At 56.7% G+C, this 20,577-nt stretch overlaps 3 protein-coding genes across 5 annotated transcripts in view; 1 reads left to right on the forward strand and 2 right to left on the reverse strand.

Annotated features, from left to right (window-relative positions):
- Positions 1 to 1,548, reverse strand: part of BMP1 (bone morphogenetic protein 1) — a 40,842-nt gene extending 39,294 nt beyond the window's left edge. For 2 of the 3 annotated variants that reach the window (XM_081091361.1, XM_081091360.1), the window contains exon 1: positions 684 to 959. In XM_081091361.1, coding sequence (XP_080947487.1) covers positions 684 to 837 — 154 coding nt within the window. In that variant the 5' untranslated portion in view covers positions 838 to 959. Of the gene's footprint in view, positions 1 to 683; positions 960 to 1,409 lie in introns of those variants that run through there. The other variant, XM_081091362.1, reaches the window with a different exon arrangement.
- Positions 1,549 to 1,724: 176 nt separating this feature from the next.
- SFTPC (surfactant protein C) lies at positions 1,725 to 4,543 on the reverse strand. Its single transcript, XM_081091365.1, has 6 exons — positions 4,366 to 4,543; positions 3,521 to 3,679; positions 3,015 to 3,137; positions 2,647 to 2,757; positions 2,148 to 2,294; positions 1,725 to 1,935 (listed from the first exon to the last, which is right to left on the reverse strand). Exons 1-5 carry the CDS (start codon positions 4,405 to 4,407, stop codon positions 2,157 to 2,159), a joined length of 573 nt encoding a protein of 190 aa, XP_080947491.1. The 5' UTR covers positions 4,408 to 4,543; the 3' UTR covers positions 1,725 to 1,935; positions 2,148 to 2,156.
- A 5,634-nt stretch (positions 4,544 to 10,177) lies between these two features.
- On the forward strand, positions 10,178 to 17,807 carry LGI3 (leucine rich repeat LGI family member 3). Its single transcript, XM_081091606.1, has 8 exons — positions 10,178 to 10,734; positions 11,506 to 11,577; positions 12,349 to 12,420; positions 12,757 to 12,828; positions 12,979 to 13,050; positions 13,237 to 13,406; positions 13,556 to 13,720; positions 15,695 to 17,807. Exons 1-8 carry the CDS (start codon positions 10,529 to 10,531, stop codon positions 16,510 to 16,512), a joined length of 1,647 nt encoding a protein of 548 aa, XP_080947732.1. The 5' UTR covers positions 10,178 to 10,528; the 3' UTR covers positions 16,513 to 17,807.
- Positions 17,808 to 20,577: the final 2,770 nt, after the last annotated feature.

Here is a 20,577-nt window from a genome sequence, read left to right on the forward strand (position 1 = left end):
CAGGGGCAGAGGTAGGTCCCCTCCTGCACTGGCTTCTCTGACTTTGACAGCTGTCTCCTCCGCCCAAGGACGGCTGCCGTGCTGGTGGGGACCCCCGAGACACCCAGGGACCATGATCTCAGAGGATCCCTGGAAAAGCCTTCTCCCACTTGTGCCGGGTGGGGGCCTCAGGAGACCTGCTCCTGGGAGATGCGGGCCACCCCAAACCGGACCCCGGAGACAGATGTGCATTCCCAGGGCAGCCCAGGCAGACAGGCTGGAAAACATCAGTGTCCTAGAGCCAGAGGCTAGGGAGAAGTCAGTCTCTCTCTCTCTCTCTCTCTCTCTCTCTCTCTCTCTCTCTCTCTCTCGTTTGGCCAGAAAAGTTTCCTGCGGGAGGAAAAGCCTCCTTGGCTGCAGGTTTCTCTCGGGATCCAGGGAGCTTGCCCCCAGGAATCCTCTAGGAAGACAAGAGGCATCAGCTTCCACCAACGGCCCAAAAGTTCAGTCTGAAAAGTCCCCCAAACTTCCCCTCCCTCTCTCCCTCCTTCTTTTGTTCCCCACAGCATTGCCAACCAGGCAGCTCCAGCATTCCCACACCGGACCGGCCTCCCCCCACCCGAACCCCGGCAGCTCGCGCCTCCCGCCCGGCCGGCCCCCGCCGGCGCTCGCGCCCCGCAGGCCGCAGGAGGAGGGACGCCTACCCGCCTTGCAGGGGTCTTTGTAGTTCAGGGGGTCCGCGTCGTCCTCCTCGCCCAGGTCATAGGTGTAGTCGGCCAAGTCCAGCGGGCGGCCGGGGCGCGGGAGCAGCAGCAGCCCGAGCAGCAGCGGCAGCGGCAGGCGGGCCACGCCGGGCATGCTGGCGGCGGGCGCGGCGGCGGCGGCGGCGGCGGCGGGTCGCGCTCGGACGCGGGAGCGGGCGAGGGGAAGCGGAGCGCTGGAGGCGAGGGGGAGGCGCTCCCCTCCCCGCCCGCCGCTCTCCCCGCCCGCCGGCTCCCCCCGCCCTCCCCACCTCGCTCCTTCCCTGCGCCCGCCGCCCTCCTTCCTGTCCCCCGCCCCTCGGCCGCCCGCTCCGGCCCGCTCCCTCCTCCAGCCGCTCGCCTGCTCCCTTCCCTTCTTTTTTCTCCTTCCTTCTCTCCCTCCCTCCCTCCGTCACCCCCGCCCCCCCTTTAGGGAAATGAGCTCGCTGGGGGGCGGGTTTTCGGCCGGAGTCCGGCCCCCTTGGGACTGGGATCGCGAACCGCCGGCCGGCCCCGGCCCCGCGCCAGCCGGGGCGGGGAAGGGAACTGCGGGCCCGCGCGGGGAAGGGGCTTGGGGGGCCGGGGCGCCGGCCGGGGCGGGGTGCGGGTCCGGGGTGCCGGCGGCGGCCGCCCCCGCCAGCTGCCCTCTAGCGGCGCCTCTCCCGTGCGCGCCCTGCCGGAGCTGCTCACGGTGCGGGACACGTTGTCAGGTCTCTCGCGCCGCCTCTTCCTCGCTCTGTCCCCGGGTCTCTGCCCTGGCTTCTCCGCCCGCGCCCCTCGGTCCCTCCTCGGATCCTCGCTCTCTCCCATCGCGGTCCCTGTCCCTCGAGTTCTCTCTCGCCCTCCCTGGGGAGGCACCACTGGAGGGCGCCTAAAGCCCGTGGATCGCTCCCCGCGCCCCTCTTCCCCATCATCCTGGGATGGGGACCGGGAAAGCCCCCCTTTGCTCCCCACGGCCCTCCCCTCCCCCTAGCCCGCCCCCACCAAGAGCAGGACCAGGGCTGTGGGACTAGAGAGGAGGGACACCATTTATTTTTCAATCAGGCTGCTTTATTTTTGTGTGATAGGTCCCCTGGCCCCTAGTAGCCACCTCTCCCTACAGCTCCTTACTCCAGGGCAGTCCCGATCTATCGTGTAGCAGGAGCAGCTTCCTGCCTGTTTGCCAAAGACCCTTTGCTCACGGATCTCTCCTGTCCCTTTTGGGGGTCCGCAGGCTCTGCGAAGCAAAGAAACACTGTTTATTATGTGAGGGAGAGGGATGGGGGTGGGGGGCGGGGGGCTGAGAATGTCTGTAGACCTTCCCTCCCCTGATCTCCCTAAGTGACGGCCTCAGTGGATCCCCCTGTGCCAGGTCCGCTGACCAGGAAGGTGGCCCAAGCCTTCCTTTGGCACTGGTGCTCCCGTGCTCTGGTGGTCACACCTGCTCACCTGAGGGGCCTAGATGTAGTAGAGAGGCACCTCGCCACACAGGGTGCTCAGGGTGGGGCCGAGGAAGTCCAGGTTCCTGGAGGACTCCGAGCCAGGGTCATGACCCTCCGGCTGGCCCAGCTCAGAGCGAGGCACTGCAGGCTTGACCTGGAAAGAGCACCTGATTTGGAGCTGAGCGTGGGGACTGAGTTGCTGTCTCACTCGAGGCCCTTAATGTAGGACCGCAGGTGTGCCAGGCAGTCTCTCTGACCAGTAAAGAGGGGGCTGTGCTGGAGGCAGAAGCCCCCAGGTGGTATGTGGGTTCAGCAGCTTGGTGGTGGGTGGTGTGGCAGCAATGGGGAAGAGGTAGGGAAGGTGTGAGGCAGGTGAGTCTAAAGAGGGGACCTCACCTGGCAGCCTCCCAGGAGTCATGCTTTACAGGTGACAAATAGGCATCACCTCAGGCGTTCCTCCCAGCAGTCCCGGGTGGGAGACAACCCATCCTCACCCTTGCACCCACCTGGAGGCTCTGGAGCTTCCTAGTGAGGGTCTCGAGGCTGGGGATGCTCTCTGGAGCCATCGTCATGATGTAGCAGTAGGTTCCCGGGGCTGGCTTGTAGGCAATCAGGAGCTGGGCACAGGAACCGAGTTCATTCAGGGAGGCCCTGCCTTGCTCACTCTCTAACCCTTATCCTGGGTCCTCTCCCTCTAGGTTGGGCACAGGCAGGAGCCATACTGAAAGCTGGGGTGCAGGCATACCCAGGGGAGGCAAAAGGGCTGGGGGATGAGGAGAGATGGGTTTGTTTGAAGTGTCACAGCTGGATGGGTCTAGGAGAATCTTGTCATTGGTCCTCCAGGCCCAAGGTCAAGAGGTCCAGACATACTCACCCGCTGGTAGTCATACACTACGATGCCAGTGGAGCCAATGGAGAAGGTGGCAGTGGTGCCAGCATGCTCACTCAGGGCCAGGCGTTGCTGGGCTTCCGGCCCCGCAATGCTCATCTCCAGGACCTGGGGGAGGGCAGAGTGCTGCCTGGCATTCCTCTTTCCCCACATGTCTCTTTGGTCCTCACGCCCATCCTCAGTCCTCTGCACTCCGACTACTTCCTTCTTCCCTGGCAGCTCAGAGAGGCGAGTGGAACCAGGTGCTGGAGGGACCAGGCCTCCCACCATGGGGCAGGGGCAGGGGCAGGGGCAGGGGCCTGGTGGAAAAGCCCAGGCCAGGTTTGCCACCCTGTTCCTGCCTCTGTTCTTCCAGGAGGTGTCCCTTGCCTTCTCCTGTCATCCCTTTTGGGCAGTTTGCTATCTGCCCATCCTGCCCCCCACCCCTACCCCCATCCCACCTCTCAGACATGTCCTTTACTGGCTGCCCACCCCATCCTAGGCCTGCTCACCATCTCAGTATGTTTCTGGCTCATGTGAAGACCCATGAGCAGGGCCCCTACAATCACCACGACGACAAGGACCACCACCACGACCACGATGAGAAGGCGTTTGAGGTGCACAGGGCAGCAGGGGATGCGGAACCGGCCCTGGGGGGCTGCGGAGTAGTCCTGATGTGGTAGGGCAGGGAGGAGACAGGCGTTAAGTCATGAGGATGCCCCCTCCTCCCTGCACAGGTTGAACACCTTCCCACACCCTTCCAGGGCTGGGCCACCAATGCTATGAATGTGGAGAGGAGGGATGAGGAGATCAGAGAAGACTTCCTGGAAGAGGTGCCCTGGATTCCAATAAACTCATAGATGGTTAGAAGTGAGGTTTCCCTTGGAGAGACCCAGGAGAGCTTTTTCACCAGTCATATCTCCTGCTGTTTCCTCCAGACCCCTGGCACCCCAGCCATGCCCAGTCCCTCTCCATTCCCCAAATAATCCATGTTCTCCCACATCTTGGTGCCTTTATAAATACCACCCTTCTTCCTGCAGTGCCTTCCTCCTTCTACACCTGGGAGCTCCTACTTATTCTGGAACCAGCTCCAATGCCATTTTCTCTGTGGAGCCTCAAGTGATGTCTCCCTACTCAGCGTCCTCTTCAGCTCTTTCCACTAACCTTATATTGGAATCGCTGGTTGCCATGCCTATCTCCCCCAGGGACTCTGTCTTTAGTGGTTGACGTCCCTGCCCTAACTGAGCACAGTTCTAGCTTGACTGAGCACATGAATTTGATGAGGGAAACGGTTGGAGGCGGCCGGGCCCACCACATACATGCACCCACACGTGCACACACACATGATCACACTCACCGGCGGGCTCTCCATCAAGACCTCTTTGCTGCCCAGGTCCATCTTGCTGCAGGCACCTTCCTCTCCTCAACTCCCAAATGGGACTAGGGTCTTATATGTGCCAGTAGGGAGAGGGGACAGAGGTGAAGGACCGGCCCTCCTCCGCCAGCCAAGTCCTTGGCTTTGAAGCCTGTTTGTTCCTGGCCCTCCAGAACAAAGGCCCTGATAAGCCAGCTGCAAGAGCGCCCAAGGGCCCTTGGCCCTGGCATATGAGTCCTCTTGGCCCAGCAAGAGCAAAGCTGGGTGAGCTGAGCAAACTTGCCCTTGGGCAATCTATGCCTCTCACGATGGGTGTCTTCCTGGCGCGCCTGCCTTTCTTGCTGGCACCTGCCCTTGTAGTCCTGTGGCTTCCACTGTTCTCCTGCCAGGCTGAGCCTCTCAGGAAGCCAAGAGTCTGCTGCAATGGGGAGTCCATCACTTTCCCCAACAGAATTTCCCCCAAGCAGGGATGAGCTCCATGAGGAGATAGTGCCTGTGAGGAGTGAGGAGATAGTGCCTGTGGGCCCAGAGGGGAAACCGCTGAAGGCATAGGTGTGCGGGCTCACGAATGGTTCATAAATTCTCTCAGAGCGTCAGATTTTCACGTCAATCTACCTGCCTCCCGGTCACCCACACTTCTGTATCTAACTTCAGACTTGCCCCCTAGCCATTCTTTTCCGAATTCTGAATACTCTGTCTCCTCTGGTGACAAATGCTTATGTACTAACCTGAGGATTTTCATTCTTTGTTATGGGTTAGTTTGTAAGCTGAAGACTCTCCCCCCTGCACCCTGCTTTTATTTTAATTGCATTTATTTTATGCTAAATTTATTCCTGGGTCATATATTTTTGTTTTTTCAATTTCTTCCAGGATGTCTTTTTTTATTCTATGCAACCTCTTCTTCCAGTTCACGGACAGCTGCTCTTTTTCAGTAAGATCGTCTCACTGGGGCAGGGGAAGCTTGCCCAGGGGTTCTTCAGCCCAGGAGCTCTGTGAGGGCTGCACCCTCTCTTGGAGGCTTTGTTCACCTGGATGTGCTCAATGACCAGAGAATCTACTTCTAAACCCTGCAGTTCAACATCACTCTCGTCATTTTTAAGCTTGTGCAATAAAAATTCAGGGCTCTTTTTGGGCCACCGACCCTGTGTCCAGCCCCCCTGTTTGGATTGGGCACACCTACCTACTCCAACATCGTAACCACGGAATGGCACACACTGCTTCTGTCAAGTGACACCCTTCAGACACTTGATGGCTTTTGGGATATTCATACCCTTCTTGGTGGTGGGAGTAGTTTCATGAGCATTTTAAAAGTGAACATGAATCCCTGGCCGGGTGGCTCAGTTGGTGGGAGTGTCATCCCATACACCAAAAAGGCTGCGGGTTCGATTCCCAGTCAGAGCACATACCTAGGCTTCAGGTTTGATCCCAGTCGGGGCATGTATAATGGATCGATCTTTCTCTCTCTTTCTCTCTCTCTCTCTCTCTTCCTCTGACCCCCTCTCCCCCTCTCCCTTCCTCTCTAGCTAGAATCAATAAAAACGTATCTTCGGGTGAGGATTAAAAAAGAAGTGACCATGAAGACTTGAACCTTTTGATATGCATGATTTAGTGGGGTCTTCTGTGTCAAGTGGATGGCGAGCCATTTTCATAGATGCAGCTGAAGGCTTTTGATAGCAGATTCCAGGCCTGACACTGTCTTCTTGCGCCCAGACAGGCATGTACGGGGCTGGGTGCGGTGACTGATGGACTCCCGATCTCCTCATCCTTGCATCAGCCCACTTGCTTGGTGCTGCCATCACCCTGCCTCCCTGCACTCTTTTTATATCTTCTGATTCTAAATCTGCCCTGAGAACATTTCTCACTCAAATGGGATTCACTTTGTGGACCTTCCTCTTTTATCTTTCTTTATCTCTTCTTTCCTATTCTTTCCCCAAAGCCATCTCTGTTGCTTCATTGTGTTAAACCACGTCTACTAATGGCGGCTGTTAGGGTCGCCAAAGGAGGAATGCCCAAGGCCGAAAGGGGTAAAGAATTATGAATTTATTAGGCCATCGGGATACCAGATGGGCTGAGCCCCAAAATGGCCCCAGCCCCCAAAGACTGGGAGTCAGAGGTTTTTAAAGGACTCTAGGCGGGCTTTTTCTGGGCTGAGAATTCTCTGTGCAGGTCTGGAACCTGGGAAACTCCGGAGGGGAGCTACAATGGTTTAAGCGCGTGGAATGTTCATTGTGAAGTGGCCCAAAGGTCAGTTCCCGGGGGAGGGGGCATTGATTCAATTCTTTGATCAGACCTGACATTGGCATCCTTTCTCTCAGTTGCCCTCTGCTGGCTGGGCCAGGAGCACCCTAAGGAACCTTCACCTCTAAACTTTCATGAGTATGTAAGTCTGAACCCACACCTTGCTCCTCTCTGGGTCTCACTCCCTTATCTTCCTTGTAATGTAACTCCAACAGTTCACCCCAATTTCTGACCTTTGCCTGGGGGCTTCCTCACACTTGGCCCTGCTCTTTGATCATGAGCAGACTCCCAACTCTCCAGCCTGGCAGGTTCCTTGTCCCCACAAGGGCCTCCACTCCCCCTTGGGGGCCTTTAGCCTCCAGGTTGCACAACAGCCTGGCATCTGAGCTGAGAGCCCCTGAGAAGCTGGGGTAGGAGGAAGAGAGAAGGAAGGAAATGTTTGCTCCCACCACCCTCCTCACCCCCCAACTACTCCTTTAAATATTTGCCTAAGTCTCTAGCAGCAAGTGTCCTAGGAGGCAAGAAAGAGGGGTTTGAGGGGAGGAGGGAGGATCCTTAGACTGTGTGAGGCCTCAGCTGTGTGCAGGTGCCAGATGCGGGAGACAGCTGCCTGCAGTACCCACCCCTGCCCACCCCCAGGGCCCCTACTCCCATCCCCAGTTGTCCTGGCAACACTGGGATTGATGGGCCGACTCATACATGCTGGGCTGATGCCAGGTGGGCAGCGGGCCAGTGGGAGAGCCAAGGATAACTGCAAGCATCTTGGGGTCCCTGTGAGCATCTCTGGGGGCTGCCGAGCCCAGTTTGGGGGCTTGTTCTGAGCAGGTGCTGTGTGTAGGGCTTGCTGTTATCACTGGATCAGGGAACCAGGGCTCTTTCTTGGAGAGAAGCCTCTGCTCTTGGGGCCTCAGTCTCCCCTGCAGGCTGCCTTCAGGCTGTACTTCTCATAAGCTTTACAGATTTTTCCTCCTTTTTTCTCTCTTCTGGTTATTTATTTTTGCCTGTTTGGAGGTTGGTAAGGAAAGATGCCCTCCAGTTTCATGAGGCAAGTTCGGATGCTGGCACCGACTTGATGGAGGTCTTGGAGAAGGAAGGAGGGAGGGGCCGTTAGCTGGGCATAGCTGTTCCCTCGCCCCCCACCCCAGCCCTCTGCTGTGGCCTTCTCCTCTATTGGCCTTCCTTAGGCTGTTTCTCCCTCCTGGAAGGCTCACCCTCAATGCCTCTCCAACTCTCAATACCACCCACCCTAAAAGGCCAAGCAAGAAGCAATGGCACCCACTCTGTGACCTCACCGCCCCGGCCCACGGTGCCTCGCTCCTCCTCCGAAACCTCCCAGCCTCCCTGCTGCACATTCACTGGCCACTCAGCACGCACTGTTGTTTTCACCAGCTGCGCACTGATGTTCTCATCAGCTAAGTGGGTGCCTTTATCTTCCCAGCCTGGCTGCCAGCCGTGTGACCAGCCCTGAGATCCAGTGTTCCTGAAGCTTCCTTGTACCTGCTGCAGGGCAAGCAAGGGGCATGCATGCAGCCAACAGTCAATGATAAGACTGTCGTCACCAACCATGAGGGGGTGCCTGGCAAGAGGCCAATAGTTCATTCCTTCGGTATGTGAAGCTCTCAGTGCCTCACTGACCAGCTCCCAGACCCTGAATGAGACGTTCTGCCTTTCTAGACTTCAGAGTGTTCGTCTGTGAGGTGGGACGAGTGCGTCTGTCCTGTCCCCCTCTCCAAGCTGGTGTGAGAATACAAGGACATCATGATGGGAAAATCCAGTCGTCACGATTATCTTCACCTCCCAGGGAACCTCTTCTCACCAGAGTAGGACCCAGCCTCTCCCTTTCTGTGTGTCTCTGGGTTAAAGCCTCTGAGGACGGTGAGCGTGGAGAGCCCCATGGTAGCCACTCTTTCTGTGTGTGTCTCCCTTTTCCTTCCTTCCAGCCGCTCAGCTGCAGGGGCAGAACAGGATTCACTCTGCTCTTTGTGTCCTGGGCAGAGCCGTGCCAGGGACAAGCAGGGGTGGTTGCCCAGCTGCCCCAGCCATCCTCCCCACCCCCATTGCTTGTCTTCCCACGAGCTGGCATGAGGAGGGCAGCATGGCAGCTGGACAAGCAGTGGCAAGTGGGCATCAAAAGGCAGGGGCATCCCTGGCATGGACTTAAGCTCAGACCAGACAATGCCCTGCTGGCAGAGGCCGGGGAAGCATCTTAAACCCAGTGATTTGATGTGGAAAGAGCAGACTGGGAGCCCAGCCACCTGACTTCCAGGCTCCCCTTGTCCTATACCTGGGAGTTCTTGGGACAGTCACCCCCATCATCACCACATACACACACCCCTGAGAGGTAACACGGTACAGAGCAGCAGTTCTCATTTTTTTTGGTTTCAGGATCCTTTAACACTCTTCAAAAGGATTGAGGACCCCAAAGAGCATTTGGTGTATGTGGGTTATATGTATGGATATTTACCATATTGATATTTACGGAGACATTTAAAATATTTATTAATGAATTAAATTAAAATAGCAATAATAAATCCATTATATGTTATAACATAAATAACATCAATTTTAAATGAAATTTACTATTTTATACAGCAATATATATGTATATTATATATATATATATATATATAGAGAGAGAGAGAGAGAGAGAGAGAGAGAGAGAGAGAGAGAGAGAAAGAGAGAGGAGTGTCATTGTTTTACATTTTTACACATTTTTTTCATTTCTCGCTTAGTAGAAGATACATCAGTATCTTTGGAAAACTCCAGGGCACTTGGGGAGGGCATGAAAGTGAAAAGGGCAAATGATGTCTTAACATTAATAGGAAGATTGTTTTGACCTCAAACAGCCCCTGACAGGTTCTCAAGGGCCCCGGGCCTCCTGGACCACACCTGGAATGGAAGCGTGGCTGTGAACTCCGGCGCTGGGCAGAACGGTTAAAGCCCTGCCCGGTCCCTTTCTTTTTCTGGTACTATGCGCCCCTTCCTTTATCTGTAAAAGGGGAATCCTATCATCTACCTCGAAAGGTGGCGAGGACTCAGTAAGTGGCGAACACAACACACAGTGGGAGTGATAGCAAGCTTGGCTGCTTTCCTCCTGGTTCGGGCCCCAGTTTCCTCATTTGTTAAACAAAGCTCCGGACTGGGAAACTTCCAAGGGTCTCCCAGCTCCAACAGGCTGTGGCTGTGTAGTGAGAAATGTTCCAGAATTCCACACATTCCCACGCCAGCCCCAGTGACGACATTCCCCGTCAGCTCACACAGACACAAAGGCACATTCTGTGCAGGAGCCGTGGAAACTCCCGTGAACACAACCCACGCCTGCCACCTATGACACGCCCGTGAACCTGCTGAGAGGATGTGCCACGGAGGGTCCAGGCGTGCACCGGCGACACGGAGGCACAGGGTCCCTATGCGGAAATGCTCACAGGGGAACTGTGCACGTGCCTGCGGAGACAGATGTGCGCACACGCACAGTCATGCCGTCCTAGGATGTACACGGACACCCTGCACGCATGCCCTGGCGCACTGACGCTCTGGGTACCGGACACAAGCAGGTGGCCCAGAGAGAGCCAGTAGGCGATGCAGCACAAAGCAGCCAGGGCCGCAACCACTCCCTTCTCTGGCTACTCCCAGCCGGGACTCCCCCTCCGCCCTGCGCGCCCCCGCCGCCGCCGCCGCCGCCGCAGTCCGCGGCCACCCAGCGCCTTCAGATCCGCTCTGCGCGCGTATCAATCCGAGTTGACTCTCGGGAGCGAGCAGGGCTGGGGGAGTCCGCTCACCGCAGCGGCAGCCCGGCCCCTCGCTGCAGCAGGGGCTGCCGGTGGCCAGGTGGTGCCAGCCCGCAGGGTGGCAGAGAGCGGCGGGGCAGAGCAGCCGGTGGTGGCCGGAGGCAGAGCTTGCAGGCAGCATGGCGGGGCTGCGCATCAGGCGGGGCTCCGGGCTCAGGCTGCTGGCTCTGTCCGCGCTGGGATTCTGCCTGATCCTGCAAGTCAGTGCCAAGAGGCCCCCCAAAACGCCCCCGTGTCCACCCAGCTGCTCTTGCACCAGGGACACGGCCTTCTGCGTGGACTCTAAGGCAGTGCCCAGGAACCTGCCGGCCGAGGTCATCTCTCTGTGAGTGCCCAGCCCTGGCCCAGGGGGTGGTGAGTCAAGAGGGGGAGGACGGCAAGGACCACTCTGGGAGTGGATGGGGAGACCCCCCATTCCCCCTCTGAGGATTGTGGGGACCAGGAGGACTCCAGGGGAACCTCAGGACTGGAGACTCAAGGTAGCCAGGCAGGGACTTCTGCAGTCACGCAGGCTCAGCAGCCATGGCTGGGGAAAACAGGACTTCGTGGCCAAGAATGAATCATCACCACCAGCAGTATCAATGAGACCTACTGTGCACAGGCCTCTGGACTTGGAGGGAGGGGGGTTGCTTACCCCAGCATGTGGGCCCTTGCCTGTGATGTCACATCAAGGGCAGAAAGGCTTCTAGTGGGGGAGGGAGGGGAGCAGCCAGGGAGGGTGGGAGTGAGATACACCCACACTGCACCCTGGCACGGGGCAGGTGCCTGTCACTGCTCTCGCCAGCCACTCTTCACCCAGCCAGTCAGACTGTCACTTGCAGCAGTGGCCTCCTGGACCAGATCAGCTGCGTGGTCCTTGGGAGCAGGATGCTAATCCCTACTCCCATTCGAGGGCCCCTTGGCTCAAGAGCACCCAGCACACTGTGGGTGTTTGGATGATCATGGAAGTGTGGCTAATGGAAGCTTTTTTTGGCTGAGGGGAGCTAAGCCTGGGCCGTTGGTGCTCAGGGGGCAGTCAGGGAGGTAATGAAGAAGGCAGGCGGTGAGAAGGGGAAGACGGCCTCAGGTGGAGGACTGACGCAGGTGTCCCCTGCAGGACGCTGGTGAACGCTGCCTTCTCGGAGATCCAGGACGGAGCATTTTCCCACCTGCCGCTGCTGCAGTTCCTGTATGGACAGGGCCTTGTGGGAGGTGGGGGTGGCTTGGGGAGGGGCAGTGGAAGGGAACAGATAGATTCTGGAAATTAAGATGCAGGCATCCCTACATTTGCCCTGATGGATATGCCACAGAGGTGGAGCTGCCTGGGGTCAGGAAGGGGGGAGGAGCAGTGGTTGGGGAGGAGGGAAGGGATTGCATGCAAAAGCCAAGATGTGAGTATTTAGGGCCCAGTTAGGAATGGACTTGCCTCCTCTAGAGACCCAAAGGAACTGGGCGCAATAAATTGGGTGGGTGCCAGAGGGTGGACACTGCAGGGGAGAAGGGTCATCTTAGAGACAGGTGCCCCTAGGGTTTGAAGAAAGAGCTGGGAACCAAACTGAGGGAAGACTATAGAGCCTGGAATTCTAAAAGGGTTGTTTACATTTGAAGTCCTGGTCACATGAGAGAGTACACTAGAGTTGCCCCACCTCCTTCTCACCATCGGCCCTAGAGGGACTGGACAGAGCCTGGGTGGGAGTGGGACACAGAGCAGAGATGCCGTGGGGTAGACCCAGCTTGCCAGGAAAGATCTGCCCTGGCCGTTTTTACCCTGAGAGCCTTCAGGGACCCTGGGAGTTTCTGGGACCAGAACAGCTCCTGCCTGGTCTTGCTGCCTCGGCTGCTCTGGGGTTCTCCGCTGGGGTCCCAGGGTGGGAGCCAGGGCAGCCAGGCCTTGAAGAAGCCCAGGGGTGAGGCAGCAGGCACACCCTTGGAAGCTCTAACTCTGCCTTTGTCTCTCCAGGTTACTCAATTCCAACAAGTTTACGCTGATCGGAGACAACGCCTTCACAGGACTGTCGCACCTGCAGTACCTGTGTGTGGGAAGGAAGGGGAAATGGAGAGTCGAAGGGAGGACGGGAAGGGCTTGGGTGGGCTCAGAGACGAGGTTGAATGAGGAAGGCTGCGGGCATTGAGAGCCCTTGAATCCTCTGACTGCAGGACCGAGCAGAGCAGAGGTCACTTCATCCATCCCCCTGCCTGAATGGTCCTGCCTGGATGCCTTGTCACCACAGGCTTCAGGCCACCACATTAGAAGCCTGTCTGAGGGCCATGGGCGGGGATCTAGGCACGGTGTAGGGAAATAGGTGGTGGTAGTGGGTGGGAACCGGGGATCCTGAGTGATGGCTGGTACTGTTCCCATTTCCTCCAGCTTCATTGAGAACAACGACATCTGGGCACTATCCAAGTTTACTTTCCGAGGACTCAAGTCTTTAACACACCTGTGAGTACATCCCACACATACATACATTCATTCATCGGACCACAGTCCCATCCCCCCCCCCACACACACACACACACCCATCGCTCTCTCTCTCTTGTGGCCTTTGGCCTCAGTCACCATCTTCAGGTGACCCATGGGTCTCTCTTGCAGCTCACTGGCCAACAATAACCTGCAGACACTGCCTAGAGACATCTTCCGGCCCCTGGACATCCTGAGTGACTTGTAAGGCCTGAGTCCTAGCTTTTTCAACAGTGCCACAGAGGGGCACGTCCCGGGAGGGAGTGGTGTGGGAGCCAGCATTGGGAAGATCATAAAGGCTTGAGAAGCTGGAGGGCTTGGTTTTGGGGGGTGGGCTGAGCAGCTGAGAGCCTGTCCTCTCTTTGTCCCCTCCATCACCCTCATGATCAGGGACCTGCGGGGCAACTCGCTCAACTGCGATTGCAAGGTGAAGTGGCTGGTGGAGTGGCTGGCACACACCAACACCACGGTGGCCCCCATCTATTGCGCCAGCCCGCCCCGCTTCCAAGAGCACAAAGTGCAGGATTTGCCACTGCGGGAGTTCGACTGCATCACCACAGGTAGGAGGTGCCCCTGCCTCTGGCCTCAGGCTGCGCCTCCCCAAGGGAGCTCCACAGGCATCACCTGAACCCCCACCCCCCTGCCTTGCTCAGTGTGCAATCCTTATCACCCAGCAAACTCTCACTCTTCCCCACCCCAATCCCTGCAGATTTCGTGCTGTACCAGACCCTGTCCTTCCCGGCGGTGTCAGCTGAGCCCTTCTTTTACTCCAGCGACCTCTACGTGGCTCTGGCCCAGCCAGGTGCCAGCGCTTGCACTGTCCTCAAGTGGGACTATGTTGAACGGCAGCTTCGAGATTATGATAGAATCCCAGGTACCTGTGCCCAGCCTGGCTGTGCTGGCCCCAGCTAGGGAGAGTGGAGGTGAGGGTGGGAGGCTCCATTGTTCTTCTCCATTGAGTTCCTATAGGGAGAGGGGTACATGAGACATGGCCTCGGCTCGTAAGAATGTTCTAGTCTTTGGAGGGAGGCTGACACATACACACATAATATCCATATAATATGTCAGTGTAAGAGGAAGATAGGAACTCGTTGCATTGGGAACACAAAGGAGAGGCTTACCCTGGGCAATCAAGGAAAGCTTCCTGGTAGAGGGGATGCCTACACTGAGTTTTGAAGGATAAGGGAGAGGGAGGAGTCAGAGGTGATGCCCAGGTTTCTGGCTTAAGTAAGTGGGTAGTGCCAATGAACTAAAAAGGAGGATATACTGAGTTTAAGCTGAGTCTAGAATGCGGAGGGAGACTTAACTAGGAGAAAAAATGTGGGAAGGATGTTCTGGTAGAGGGAACAGCATGAACAAAGTCAAGGTGTGCAACAGCTTATTGTGTGAGTGCAGGCTGATAGAAGCAGCTTATATGACTGCAGCATAAGGTTCAAGGTGGACAGTGGCAGTCCTGAGAGAGATGAGGACAAGGTCATTGACAAGCTTTGAGAAAGTGTGTGAGCCAATCCAGTCTATATTTTAGACATCTCTCTGTGAGCCTTGTGGAGAGTGGCTAGGCATGGGACAAAACATATGGGCAGACCAGTAGAGGGATCAGCTGGAGCCTGGACTGAGGCAGCAGCAGTATCTCAGTTATATTTAGAAAAGAGGACTGAACTGACACAAGAGGAAACAGAAAATTTAAATTGCCCTATATCTATGACACAACTTGCAGTCATTATAAAACAACAACAACAACACCTCCACCCAACACAAGATCAAAATGGTTTCCCTGGTGAATCCTAGCAAACACCTAAGGAATAAGTAACACTAATCTTACACAAATTGTACTAGAAAGCAGAAAGGAGTGTTGACAGAACTTGGGAATTGATCAGGAACAATGGGTGAATGAGGAACAAGGAAGTGTTGGGGATGGCTCCCAGGTTTCTGGTTGGGGTGACTAGGTGAAGCCACAAATTGACATTAAGTACACAGAAGGAGGGGGAGGAGCAGGTTTAAGGGTAGCTCTGGAACTCAGTTTTGGCCAGCTGGAGTTTGAGGTGCTTGAGGTGTTTGGAGAGTCTGAGCTGCGGTGGCTCAGGAGTGGGTGGTCAGGAGCTGGGCAATTACCAGGAGCTGGGTGAGCAGGCGAAGGCTGCAAGAGGGACTCAGTAACTGCCAGAGCCTGAGGCTGAGCATGGGCTTCCCTTGGGGAGAGGTGGAGTGATGGGGGGAAGGAGAGTTCGTGAAAGCGATGACTTGAGACACCAGGACAGGTGGGGAGTGTAGCCCATAAGCTTTGGGTGCCTGGGAAGGGGTCGAATCAGTCTGGTTGAGCACAAGTACATCTGTGCTCATACATAAAAGCCTTTCAAAAGTGGGAGTTCTTGGGAGAATGTTCTTGAGCTGTGGGTGAGTTCAAACTCCCCCTCCTTCCCCAGCCTGGCCACTTGTCAGCGTGTGGCTTTGGACAAGTCAAACAGTGAGCCTCAGTTTCTTTCTGTGTGAAATGGCAAAATAATAGGGTGCATTTCAGAGTGACTAATTGGGGCAATGTGTTCACACTTAGCACAGTGACTGTACACAATATAAATTCAATAACTGATACAATGAATATCTAGGAACACCTATTTTGTACTCCTTGTTAGTATATTTGAACCCGGGGTTCAAGGGTGGATGGAGGGTGATGCTGACACTAACTGTGTTAGCTGTGAAGCGGTTAGAGGAACTTCAGGGGGAGGGACTGCTGTGGTAGAGGGACGTGGCCGTAGCCCAGGGTCGGAGGGGACTGACCCTCTTTTCTGAGGCTGGGCATGGGCACGAAGCTACCTGTGTTGCCTGACGCTGCTGCCCTGTGTCCCGGCAGCCCCCTCGGCCGTGCACTGCAAGCCCATGGTGGTGGACAGCCAGCTGTACGTGGTGGTGGCCCAGCTGTTTGGTGGTTCTTACATTTACCACTGGGACCCCAACACCACGCGCTTCACCAAGCTGCAGGACATCGACCCGCAGCGTGTGCGCAAGCCCAACGACCTGGAGGCCTTTCGCATCGACGGTGACTGGTACTTTGCAGTGGCTGACAGCTCCAAGGCGGGTGCCACCAGCCTCTACCGCTGGCACCAGAATGGCTTCTACTCCCACCAGGCCCTGCACCCGTGGCACCGTGACACCGACCTGGAGTTTGTGGATGGCGAGGGCAAGCCCCGGCTGATCGTGTCCAGTAGCTCCCAGGCGCCGGTCATCTATCAGTGGAGTCGCACCCAGAAGCAGTTTGTGGCCCAGGGAGAGGTGACGCAGGTGCCTGATGCCCAGGCTGTGAAACACTTCCGCGCCGGGCGGGACAGCTACCTGTGCCTCAGCCGCTACATAGGGGACTCCAAGATCCTGCGCTGGGAGGGCACCCGCTTCTCGGAGGTGCAGGCCCTGCCCTCCCGCGGCTCGATGGCCCTACAGCCCTTCCTTGTGGGTGGCCGCCGCTACCTAGCGCTGGGCAGCGACTTCTCCTTCACTCAGATTTACCAGTGGGATGAGGGGCGGCAGAAGTTTGTACGGTTCCAGGAGCTGGCTGTGCAGGCCCCTCGAGCCTTCTGCTACATGCTTGCTGGGGATGCCCAGCTGCTCCTGGCCCCCAGCTTCAAGGGACAGACGCTTGTGTACCGACACGTAGTGGTGGATCTTAGTGCCTAGCGGGGGGCCGAGGCCTCTGGATTGGAGGCTGAGGGGGAGCCTCTGTGTGAGCAGCGTGGGTGCCTGTCTGTGTGAAGGCACATGTAGCTAACCTCATGCACACACACTCCTGGGCACCACATGGACTGGCCCCGGGAGCCGATCATGATGGTAATTAGCATGAGGCCTTGTGTATGCACCTGGCAAGCCAGTTACTGGGACCCTCCCATCTGTGGACGCCTGTGGATCCCACACCCCATCTGCAGGCCCCCCTGGATCTGCTGCCTTCCACAAGCTCTGGCCTGGGGAGGGGGAGGGGTGCTGGGAGGGAGGGTCTTGGGCTGATCCTTCTGACCCTCTGGTCTCTCCTGTTGGTGCTCCAGGGGTCTGTTCAACCTGCTCATGCCCCACATTGCAGCCACACGACATCCTTTCTACGGCAGGTACACTCACCCACCCTCCCCTCCTCCTGCATGCACATGTGGGATCTGGCCCACGCCCTCAGCCACACGCACACATACCTGTCCACACCCGTTTCCCTGTGCACACATGCAGATCCGGCCCTGCCAAAAGGAACCCGGCCCGCCTCCCTTACCTGCCTGTCCTCCGTTACCACAGTCCTCCTCTGCTCACCCCTGGTGTGCCCACCCTGCGGCTGATAAGGATGGGAATGGTGGCAAAGCCCCTTTGCCCAAAGCAATAACAACAACAACCCTAGCAAACCCAGACGTCTTCCCTCCCAGTGCTGGCTCTTTTCTCACTGGAGCGTTCTTCTCTGACCCTGTCACCATGGCGGGCACACTACCCAGACAAAGCCTTCCTGATTTTCCTTCCTGTAGCTGCCCCGCCTCAGACACCCACCCTGCCCCCAGGCTCAGCCCCTCCTTTGCGATGTGGACCCTGAGCTGTGCTGGATCCTTTGTCCAGGACCAGAGCTGGCCAGGCCAGGGACCCTGCAAGCACTCGAGTCATCTGCACAGGTTCCAGGAGTAGAGCCGGGCTGGAGAGCATCTTGGGGGCTCTGGCACCTCTCCAGGCCACAGATGCACACCCCAGGGGCACTGCCTTTCAGGGCAAACTGGGTGGTAGAGGTTTGAGGGCCTGCCCTGTGGAGTGGCACCTGGGAACCAAGCTTCTGCTGCCCCCTGCTGTGCGCTGGGGATAGAGCTGAGAGGTAGTGTGCTGGGGATAGGGGGTAAGAGGCAGGAGGTGGTGGAGCAGGCACGGGGAGGGGCTTCTGGTGGCAGGCTGCCGGGGCTGGGGGGGATTGGGGCAATGCTATAATTCACTTGCTTCAAATAAAAGGTTCCCACCCCATTGCCAGCTTTCAGGTGTCCAGTGGCAACAGTCAGCAGCAGCTGTTTCATCAAGAACATAGCATGTTGTCTGTCCCTGCTGCTCGCAGGGGCCGGCGTCAGCTTTCAGACCCTGTTCCTCCCTGCTCCCTTCCCTCTGAGGAGTGAGTGGGCACCCCAATGGTCTGCTGGTGCTGGGGTCAGGAGCTCACCCGGGGCTGGGTGAGTGTGACTAGTCTCCACCACCTGGGGCTGACTCATGGCCCGAGTGCTCCTTCCTGGAGATCACAGTCTTGGGGTCACAGGAGTTTATCCCTCTGTCAGGTGAATTCCAATCAACATGACCAAAAACAAGCTCAGCGGTCCCTCCCCTCCCCACTTCCTCTGGCCAAATGTCTGTCATCCCTGCCACCCTCTGCCCTGGGTGTGAGGTTTCAAGCAAGTGGGCTGGTTTCCTGAAGTCTAAGCTTCTGCAACACAGAAAATAAGCCTGACTTTGTCCAATCCTGACCGGGCACTTACCAGCTGGGTGACCGCAACCACGTCACTTGGCCTATTTGTATTTGTCTCCTTATCTGTAAAAGGGGGATAGTCATAATACCTACCTGACAGCGTTGGTGTGAAATGTAAATGCTTTCAATACATAGTCTATCGATATATGCAAGGCCCTTCGAAGAGTGTGTCTGCCACAGACGTATACTCTTATTGGCCTGTAGGACTGTATGAGACCCAGGTGGCTCAGGGAGGCTGCTTTGTGGGAGGAGAAGCGTGCCTTTTGGAGAGAACTGATATCCTTGGTCTCAAGGCCCCTGTGCCCTACATCTTACCTACAGCCCCAGAGACCCAGCCAACCCTGCCCCTGACCACTCCTCACAACGGGGAATCTCATAGGTGATGTGTATGGGTTTCCACCTCCTCAAATCACATTCATGTGCTTCTGGCTTAGGAGGCACCCCTCAAGTCCCCCAGCCACACAGTCCAGGGAACGCTTGTGCTGAATTTTCACGTGGGGAACGGGCCCTCGTGTTGTGCAAGGACAGGTTGCCAGGCAGAGTGCACTGGTCTCCCAGACCCGTTGGCACTCTGTTGCCCAGTAGAAAGATAAACATCACTCTGGCGGTCATTCCCCCCGAGCCCCTAGGGCTCCTCACAAAGATGGAGATACTGTTCTCCCTCAGAGCCCTGCTCTCTACACCTGCCCTGGGGGTCATCTGTGTGTCCAGACAGCTGCTTAGCAACCCAGTGTAACCGGGTGATTGTGTCAACAGCTCAGGACCAAAGGCCGTGAGAGGCAGAGTATACTTATTCTGCCAAAGCTGAGGAGAGTGACACCCCCCAGCTGTCAGCCTCATGCCCCTCCACACAGAGCCCTGCTCTCAGCAGCAGACTTCTCACATCTTGTCCCTTAGACTCCCCAAGCACAGTCATCAGGGCCAGGAGTCTCCCTGGGAGAGACCGTCCTGAAGCATCTATCTTATATAAAAACTGCTGTTTGAAATTTTAACCCTGACAGTATGGCTTCTGTAAATGCTTGCTTGCTTAAAAAATAAGGAAAATAAGACTACTCCCATTCCAGAGAGGCCGTAAACTATGCCCCAGACAGAGTTGTCAGTGCTGACACCAGGCCAGGCCTTGAGATATGGTCTCATGGCCCCTTCCCAGCATGCAGGCCTTCTTTCTCAGAAGGCCCGGAAGTCTCATTCCAAATTTGGGAGACAAAGGACTAGAAAAAGTATAAATAAAGAGAGTTTCCTCCATGTTAGGGGGCCCAGAATTTGAAAGACACATTTTTCTCTGGGCCTGCACAGAATCTAATCTAATAAAAGACAAAAGGGTAATTAACCGTACCTCCGCTACGCTTCCCATTGGCTAATCAGGGCGATATGCAAATTAACTGCCAACCAAGATGGCGGCCGACAGCCACGCAGCTGAAGCGAGCAGGAGGAAGCCAAGTGATGGAGGAAGCCAAGGTTCCCTGCCTGCCGCAGCCTGCTCTAATCTCCGAAAGCAACAATGTTTCAATTATAGAACGTAAACAAACCCCAGATACCTGCTTTCAGCCAGCCATGGCCTCAGAGCTGGGGGCGCCAGTGACAGCAACAAAGTTTCAATTATAGAAGGTAAATAAATCCCAGAATAAAAAAGAAAAAGAAAAAAAGGAGATGCTGGGAATTTCAGTTGTCAGTCAGCCTGAAAACGGCCCTCAGCCCCTCACCCAGACTGGCCAGGCACCCCAGTGGGGACCCTCACCTTGAAGGGGGTGTGGCCAGCCTGAAAACAGCCATCAGCCCCTCACCCAGGCTGGCCAGGCACCCCAAGCGGGACCCCCACCCTGATCTGGGACACCCTTCAGGGCAAACCAGCTGGCCCCCACCCGTGCACCAGGCCTCTATCCTATATAGTAAAAGGGTAATATGCAAACTGACCCTAACAGCAGAAAGACTGGGAATGACTGGTCACTATGACACACACCGACCATCAGGGGGCAGACGCTCAATGCAGGAGCTGCCCTCTGGTGGTCCGTGCACTCCCACATGGGGGAGCTCTGCTCAGCCACAAGCCAGGCTGATGGCTGCCAGTACAGCAGTGGTGGTGGGAGCATCTCCTGCCTCTTCAGCAGCACTAAGGATGTCCGACTGCAGCTTAGGTCTGCTCCCCGCTGGCAAGTGGACATCCCCCGAGGGCTCCCAGGCTGCCAGAGGGATGTCTGATTGCCAGCTTAGGCCCAATCCCCCGGGGAGCAGGCCTAAGCCAGCAGGTGGTCATCCCCTGAGGGGTCCCAGACTGTGAG

This window comes from Myotis nattereri (genome assembly GCF_964212035.1).
Source record: "Myotis nattereri genome assembly, chromosome: 5".
In the NCBI taxonomy this organism is placed as follows: Eukaryota; Metazoa; Chordata; class Mammalia; order Chiroptera; family Vespertilionidae; genus Myotis; species Myotis nattereri.

Bases quoted from the DNA above. Each gene is read 5' to 3' on its own strand.
- SFTPC (XM_081091365.1), bottom strand. From the start codon at position 4,407: ATGGACCTGGGCAGCAAAGAGGTCTTGATGGAGAGCCCGCCG. The intron at 2,758-3,014 runs GTGAGTATGTCT...TCCTGTGCCCAG, and splicing joins TAGTGTATGACTACCAGCGG to CTCCTGATTGCCTACAAGCC. The intron at 2,295-2,646 runs GTGGGTGCAAGG...TGCTCTTTCCAG, and splicing joins GGAAGCTCCAGAGCCTCCAG to GTCAAGCCTGCAGTGCCTCG.
- LGI3 (XM_081091606.1), top strand. From the start codon at position 10,529: ATGGCGGGGCTGCGCATCAGGCGGGGCTCCGGGCTCAGGCTGCTGGCT. The intron at 12,421-12,756 runs GTGTGTGGGAAG...CATTTCCTCCAG, and splicing joins CTGTCGCACCTGCAGTACCT to CTTCATTGAGAACAACGACA. The intron at 13,721-15,694 runs GTACCTGTGCCC...GTGTCCCGGCAG, and splicing joins AGATTATGATAGAATCCCAG to CCCCCTCGGCCGTGCACTGC.